At 32.9% G+C, this 8,427-nt stretch overlaps 1 protein-coding gene across 5 annotated transcripts; it reads left to right on the forward strand.

The window, feature by feature from the left end:
• The first annotated feature begins 452 nt into the window (after positions 1-452).
• On the forward strand, positions 453-7,677 carry LOC109338739. 5 transcript variants are annotated; one of them, XM_019576041.1, is made up of 12 exons: positions 454-785; positions 910-1,017; positions 1,456-1,557; positions 1,669-1,785; positions 2,448-2,969; positions 3,801-3,961; positions 3,995-4,165; positions 4,244-4,343; positions 4,457-4,516; positions 4,768-4,851; positions 5,012-5,128; positions 7,026-7,677. In XM_019576041.1, the coding sequence occupies exons 2-12, from the start codon at positions 958-960 to the stop codon at positions 7,326-7,328; spliced, it is 1,797 nt and encodes a 598-aa protein (XP_019431586.1). In that variant the 5' UTR covers positions 454-785; positions 910-957; the 3' UTR covers positions 7,329-7,677. The 5 variants fall into 5 exon arrangements, with proteins under 5 accessions (XP_019431582.1, XP_019431585.1, XP_019431584.1 ...); XM_019576042.1 differs by having other exon boundaries at positions 3,801-3,958; positions 3,992-4,165; XM_019576037.1 differs by having other exon boundaries at positions 453-785; positions 3,801-4,165.
• Positions 7,678-8,427: the final 750 nt, after the last annotated feature.

The raw sequence follows: 8,427 nt of genomic DNA on the forward strand, positions 1-8,427 counted from the left end.
AAGTAGCTTATCATATGTTAACTTCTAAGCTCCTAACTTATTGAAATAAGTGTCTTTACCAAAGGAAACTTTAACACTTTTTATAGGCATATATTTTTCAATCCAATGAGGAAGAGAATACAATTATCAGAATTTAAACTTAAATGTCCACGCTTAATATCACGTGGGTCTATCAACTAAGCTAGCTCTTAATTACCATAAACATAAATTTATAAGCTCTCTTGGGGCTAAACACATGACTAATGGTCAAATACTTCATGTAAGTCATAGAAAAGGCCATATCTATAGTGTAATTCTTTTCTTACTAGTCCATATTAGGCAAGTGACTTTATTATATGTGGTAGTAGTGCACAAGTGAACTAGTGAACCTAGTGAGTACACACTTCAACTTTATTTATTAATTTGACTTGCTTGTAATCTAAGCATATCTAGCACAGAAAAAGAAAAAAAAATACCATTTTACAATTTCACTTGAAGTTGGTATCTTATGTTTTTAATCATTACTTTTCATTAAATATCAACTTGGTAGGTACTCAAAACAATTATAAAGCTTTTCTTATAGACAAGGAAGCAAGAAGGTTGACAACCTCGTGGTTTTGCTTCATCTTCTTCTGCTACTGTTGTTGTCTTTTGTTACTGTCTTTCACTCTGTTCAAGATTTGCAACAACAACAATAACAATAATATATAATATATGCAAAACACAGAACCTTTTGCTTCAGAATCTGGCACTTTGTGTTACTCAGAGTCTCCATGTTTTATTTCAAGTTTCCCGCTTTGTGAATTGTATGAAAAATCTTCACTAGTCTATTTCTCTCCTTTTGTGACTCTTTCTCATAAGGGTCTCTTGTTATAGGCTTCAGTTTTTGGTATATACTTTTTTCTTTTAATCTATAATATCATGATGCAGTGGCAATTCTATTAGACTGCATTGTTTTCTGGGAAAGTGGAATAATCAATGAATACAAGAACAAGCATCACTCTTCATTCAATCAAAGCTTCTATAAATGATGGCAAAGTAATTTCTTCTACTAGTAGATTTGTTTTTGATGATTTTCGCTTCTTTTTTTGCATCTGTTAGTATTAGAATGCAAGATCTTAAGAAACAAATGAAATGGTAAATTGCTATATAAGGCTATATAGCATTTAAAGCTTCCAAAACTTCTGTTTTTGAACACTTGAAAAAGAACAAAGTGTGATTTCAAAGCTTGAACCAAGAGCTACTTTAATCACAAGCATGTAATTTTTCACCATCTTTGGGAATCCTTCTTATTGAGTGTTCAATCAAAAGCTGTGTGCTTTTGATCCAAATCTGAAAATTGGATTCTCAAGAAACGAATAGTTTTCATCCTTTTTTCTTTCTCCTTTTGCTTTTTCCTGCAGAAGAAAAATCAAGTTTTTATGCTATTATAACAGATGATAGATTTGTTTATTACTAAATTTGTGTGCAAAGCAGGATAAGATTGAAACTCGAGGAAGCAGAGGAATGGCTTCACAGAAAACAGTAAAAAACGGGCGTCGATCCAATCGAGAAAGGAAAATGGCTTTGATACAAGATGTATTTGAATATTCCTTCAATTATATTCAATTCATTTCGTTTTTTATCTAAGTTTTGATTCTATAATCACTTACTGTAGTGTAGTAATGTTTTATAAACATTGTAATGCAGGTAGATAAGTTGAAGAGGAAGCTTAGACATGAAGAGAATGTCCATAGAGCCTTAGAAAGAGCATTCACAAGACCTTTGGGTGCTTTACCTCGTCTTCCTCCTTATCTTCCTCCATATGTTAGTATCTCACTCCATCTCTCTCTTATGTGTTGTTCAATTCAATCACACAGAGTCAAGTTCTTCAGGCAATGAATGTATTGGGACAATATCTTTTTGTCTCACAAAGTGTGCCACAACTGTGTGTAATGGATTATATTTGGTCAAGTGATTCAAATATCCAATCAATGTTTTAAATTCCACTAAGCAATATTGTTGTTTTGGAATTTGCTGCAACAGTGTCCTGACCGCATCAATTGTATTTTCCCACAATTTTCCTCTTTTGATTTTCTTCCATCATTCCTTAAGTCCAACAAGTTTGATCGTATAGAATTTGATCCATTTTTTCATTGAGCGAAAGGTAGGAAATAAATCAAATTGGTTTTTCAATCAGAAATACTATGTGAAATCTTTGGTTTTTCTTTGAGAGGTAAGTATCAGGAAGGAATTGCAATAAACGCAACCATAATTCAAAACACTGTACTCAATACATCATTATGGAAGATGATGACATAAAATGTTTCTTAATCAATCAGAATCCAGAGCATAGGACTGTTGCACACAATATTATCCCGGGTTCATTCTATCTAAGTTATAGTTAGTTTTCTTTCTTTCTTTTTGTCTTTTGTTCTCTTAATTCATTTTATAAATGTGATTTTGAGAGATGTATATGCATGTTGTAGACATTAGAGCTTCTTGCAGAAGTAGCAGTGTTGGAAGAAGAGGTAGTTAGACTTGAAGAGCAAGTGGTAAATTTCAGGCAAGGTCTATATCAAGAAGCTGTCTACATTTCCTCTAAGAGGAATGCAGATAACTTGAATGACCCTATGGACCAAAACACCATCAGAATCTCCAAGCATCAAAGATCAAAATCTATGTCCCAAAGTGAGTTCAATTCAATTACCATGGCAAGGCCTCAACCTTCTCTTGCCAGAAGTGCTTCTAGTAGAAAGCTTTTGTTCTCTTCTGACATTGATGCTGATCATACTGGAAAGCTAGTCAATGGGAAGCAATTGCACAGAAAACAAGATTCATTGTCATCTATCCCAGAAGAGGGAAGGGGAAAGGAGAATCAATCATTCAGTAACTTTGTGAAGGATAAGAAAAGTCCAGAAAAGAAAACAGTTAAGGTTATTACTCCAGTTAAGAAATCTCCACTCAAACAAGAATCAGCTGAGAAGTGCATGGATCACTTGAAGTTACAGGTAAATATAAATCTACAATCACATTTTTCCATAATTATTAGGCTAAAACGCCTCTATCAAAGTAATAGGTTTTAAATTGTGGTTGTAATTGCAACTGTGGTCACGGTTACGGTCATTGTAACATTGTGATGTGGATTATGGCTGTTGTGGTATGAATTTTTATATGACTAAAAAATTATTTTTGAATTTGATGTGGTCCGATGCGGCCCAAATGTGGTATGATGCAGTTGCGCTACGGTCCGGTCGCATCATTGTGATGCAGTATCATACCACAATTGCAATGTGATGTAGTTGCACCAGTCACCGGTACCGGAACCACAATATTGTGGCTGCATCACGTGATGTGCGCTCATGTGATCAACAACTTAACTCTTTTGAGAATCTTTTAGAAAACGAGCAGGGGTTAAGTTTAAACTACATTGCATGATTTGAGAAGTTCAGTCGAGTTGTTGAGTTTTGTACCACACAGGATTTTCTGAAAAAAAGATAGATAAGCTGATGGAATTGAGAAATATTATATCCTGTTACAAATCTCTCTACGAGAGGGTTGAAATATTCAGGAAGGAGCAAATCATAGTGATTTTTTCCTTTATTATCTGTTATCTTTTCAAATACTCACACATAGAAAAAGAGAAAATGTTAAAAAGTCAAGATTAATCAATTCTTCACAGATATAGTAACATGCTACCTGTATCAACTTTAAGTAGACAAGTAAATCTGTAATAGAATATAGCATTTCTCAAGAGGATTCTTTGCATTCTAGCCTAATTATTAAATTAGCCTCTGATATGATTATGCTGTCATTTCAACAATGTTCTTTTGTAAGACCAGATGGACCGAAAATTAGCAGATCATGAAAGAGCACAGAGTTCTACAAGTTCATCAGATGATAGGGTGTTAGAAATTGATAGCACACCTAATAGAGTTTCAGAGAATATGGTTAACTGCTTGTGTAGCATATTTGTAAGAATTGGCACATCTAAGGACAAATTCGGGGAATCTAAAACGCCTTCTCGATTTACATCCGCTTTCGACAAATGCAGCAAGGAAAAGAATCAGTTCTGTGATCCTTATGGTATCTGCTCAGAATCCAAAACAAGAGATGTTGGTCAATACAAGAATTTAACTGAAGTTAATGCCTTCACTGTTGATCTCAACAGAACAACAAATGCAGTGTTTTTGATGCATAGATTAAAGTAAGTTATAAAGGGTCATTAGTTATTGGTTGATGCTTGATACTATCAGTGTCTATCTAATCTTGAAAGCATATTCAGGTTCCTACTTGGGAAGCTTGCTTCTTTGAACTTGAAGGGTCTTAGTCATCAGGAAAAACTTGCATTTTGGATCAACACTTATAATTCCTGCATGTTGAATGTAAGACACCTTTCTGTCAATGATGAGGTTCTAGATTTGAGTTATGTGTCATTTTTGTTTGCCTAATATGCTGAGGGTCCATGCCTTAATCGATTTTTGTTTCAATATTGTAGGCATATTTAGAGCAGGGTATACCTGAGACTCCTGAAATGGTTGTAGCACTAATGCAGAAGGTACCATGACCTGGCCAATATTCTCAACATCTTCTTCATCATAGCTATTATTTTTATTATAATTGTTGTCTTAGTCTTTCTGCTTGTGGGGCAAGGCTGTGTACATCTACCCTCCCCAGATCCACTGTTCTTTCATCTTTAGCTCCTACTTTCTGATATTGATTTGCAGCAATAGCTATTAGCATATTCTTGTAAATATATATATCTAGATAAACATCAAAGTTCACTAAAATTTGGTAATGAATATGCAGGCAACAATAGTTGTTGGGGGCCAGATGCTTAATGCAATCACAATAGAGCATTTCATCTTGAGACTACCTTATCACTTGAAGTTTGTAAGTGCAATAATCTTATCCTTTCTTTTGATTTTAGAGTTTAGACATAACAGATTTGACTTCCTTTTTTGAAGTCCTTGTTGTGTTTTTCACTGTTTTAAGTGTCCAAAACTTGTATTATAAATCATCCCTTAATTTTCTTCTTGGCTTCCTGAGACAGACATGTCCAAAAGCTGCCAAAAATGAAGAGGTGAAAGCAAGAAGCATATTTGGTCTTGAATGGTCTGAGCCTTTGGTTACATTTGCACTTTCATGTGGAAGTTGGTCTTCACCTGCGGTATGTTTTTATTTCTGAAATCTTATCTGATAATAGTGTTATGTGGAGTTTTATTGTATAACAATGGTTAAAGGTATCCCCTCATTCTATGAATAAAGAACTAATCATTTTCAGACTATATGATTGCCTCATTCCAATAAATGTTGCTCACATGAATCGAACCTTTAACTTTTTAGCTTATGTGAGAATCTAGTGAGGTCTTATCTAAAGGAGTGGACACTCATTGTTTTTGAAATGTTTAGAATGTTACCAACTTGGCTGACAATGTATGCCCAAATTAGATAGACATGTCCATGTCTTCTGAAACAAATTTTTCTTAAATCAATATGGATTCAGAAAAATATTCCTTATGTTGAAAAGTTAGCCCAAGAGTTTTCTTTTGCTGTGAGATATAGAAATATAAATCCCAAATTGAAGATAGGAACTAATATGACATGCGTGGATTAAGCTGTGACTGTTGAGAACATTATAATACAACATTTAACGGACTAAAAGCTTTCCATTTTCAGTTTTCATTTTAGGATTATTGTGATTTTGGCTCATGTATTTTGAAAATATAAGAATTTGTTTTATGATTATCCTTAGCCAATATAAGGATAGAGAATTAGGAAATATAAATTAAGGATATGGATAACTTGTTAGGATTTTGGAAACGCAGAAAGGAAGGAGAATTGGATCATAAGAATTTATTTAGGATCTGTTTGTTAGTTGGATTTTGGAGGGGAAAGAAGGGAAAAAGAAAACTTGAGAGTCATCTCACAAAAGTATTTGATGGTTCTTAAGCCTCTTATTCTTCTTCCCCTCTAAAATTTAACTCACAATTAAACCCTTAAAAACTATGGAGGTTTAGTTATGATAACTTTTGGAGAAGTAGAATGTACAAAAGGAAAATCATACATGTGAAGACTCTCTTAAACTTGATGTATCAAACTTGACTTAAAATGTTATGTGAGGTCCACTTAATGGATTCTTATGATTGAAACCACTTGTACTTTAGGGTTGTCCATGCCTCAACAAAAATATTTATATTACATTATCCTTATAATTAATATTTGTTGTACTTCAATTATATAAAATTGCCTCCATTATTTAATTGGTATGCATTTTGGATCCTCCACAACTTTCACCTATGAGTTGTGAGACCAATGTTATTAATATTGTACCGTCATTAAATCGGTTAGAGTATTGGTATAATAGTATGATGGTTTAATTGATGGTTTACTAATTAAACCGTATATTTGTGAAGTTAGATATACATATATTTTATACTAATATTAATGTTGAAAAATCAATAAATAAGACAATAATTATTTTTATTTATACAATTTGTTAACAATCTATATAGTAGACCATATGTTAAATGTATAAAAAATATAGTAGTTGTGTATTTGATCCTCCTTATCAACATTTTGGTAAAAAATAAATCATTTTCATTAAAAAAATAATTTTAAATTAAACTAGCCGATATGACCAGTACAATTCAATTAAAAATCAGTCAGTATGACTGGTTTTTACCAATTTTAATTAGTTTTGACTAATATAATTGCATGACCGATATAAATATTATATCGTGCTAATATTAAGACCAATTAACCAGTTGAATCGGCCAGCAAAAACATGTTTTAATAACAATAGTGTGTGAGACCTTGGATATGTCATTCTGTGAATGTAGGCATATGACCTATTGAACCACATTAAATTCTTGTCTTATCTTTTTGGACTCACCTGATGGTCCCAAAGAGAATAAATAATAGTTCTCAATATAATAAATGTTACATGCGGATTTCTTTCTAGATGTGAATTTATAAATATATATACTTTTCCTTTACTTCACAAAAAAAAAGTACTTTTACTTTAAATTCATTGCATTGATGAAACAAATCTATTTATTTTGAAGGTGAGGGTGTACACAGCATCACAAATTGATGATGAGTTAGAAGCAGCAAAGAGAGATTATTTACAAGCAACAGTTGGCTTCACAAAAACAAACAAGTTAATAATCCCGAAGTTGTTGGATTGGTATTTACTTGACTTTGCAAAGGACTTGGGTTCTTTATTGGATTGGGTCTGTCTCCAACTACCCAATGAAATAAGAAAAGAAGCAGTTGTATGCATTGAAAGAAAGAGAAGAGACTCACTTTCACAGCTGGTACAAATGATGCCTTATGATTTCAGTTTTAGGTTACTTTTACATCAATAACTCAGTCAGAGTGATATTAATCACTCAAATCTTCAATTTGTACAGGTTTATGGAGTTTAGTATTGTGGGTTGTTTTCTTTTGTATATTGGATAGTTCACACAGTTAAATAATCCAAAGCATATAACGTTTGGGAAAGGTTTGGATTAAATATAAATAGAAGCTTCCATTCCTTACTAACAAGGAGTTTGTCTAGTTGTTAGATAAAGCTAGTAGACCCATGGGTACCATAATGTTCAAAGACTGAAGGAATATCTTCATAAGACTTATAAAAGAAGTGGAGGTTCCTTAAACATTCATTTCAGATGCAAACGTTTTAGATTTGTTATAATAATCTCATATTGCTTTAAACCAATGGCAATTCAGATAACCCAAAACTCAGTTCGAGTTTAAACATTTTTTTCTTCTATTTTTATTTTAACGTCATTAGTGCGGGACATGGTTTGTGAGTTTAGATTCTTGTTCTAACTCTATAGCCAACTAATCACAAGATCAACCGTTCATACTTAAGAAAATGTCACCAACCTGTTCTCCAAATATCAACTCCACTAAAACACAAATGACTTTCCAATTGCAGTTTAATTAAGAACTCTGTAAATGTGTGAATAAAAAAAGTTCATTTGGTTTTCTTCTTTTCTCCCACCCCTCTCTCTTTCACTAGCATCGAGTTTCCCTCTTGGCAGTGCTTTAGTTAACATATCATCACCATTGTCATTTTTTGAACTTGTTTCTATGCATACTATTTAGTATGCAAATATTCTTAATCAAGTTCACAAAATCATGCAAACAGTTAGTAAAACAATCAAAGCAATATAGCATGCGATAAAGACATGGGGTGATATGCCTAAGAAAAAGGATTGTTAGGTAATCAAGTGTGGGTGATATAAGTTCCATATGAATGGGGAATATGTAAAATGAAGAATATATAAGTGGGTAGATCATGAACCGAATTCCTTAAGATGTTTTATATAAATTATGGTGTCTGGTCGGCATATTGTGATTCTTCTTTGACCCATTAGTTACAAATTTCTCCTACTATAGGGCTTCCTTGTCTTAATAAGCGAAATCATATCCCATTCTTCACTTCTATCTAGTATTCCA

Source organism: Lupinus angustifolius, unplaced genomic scaffold, assembly GCF_001865875.1.
Source record: "Lupinus angustifolius cultivar Tanjil unplaced genomic scaffold, LupAngTanjil_v1.0 Scaffold_39_228, whole genome shotgun sequence".
Lineage (NCBI taxonomy): Eukaryota > Viridiplantae > Streptophyta > Magnoliopsida > Fabales > Fabaceae > Lupinus > Lupinus angustifolius.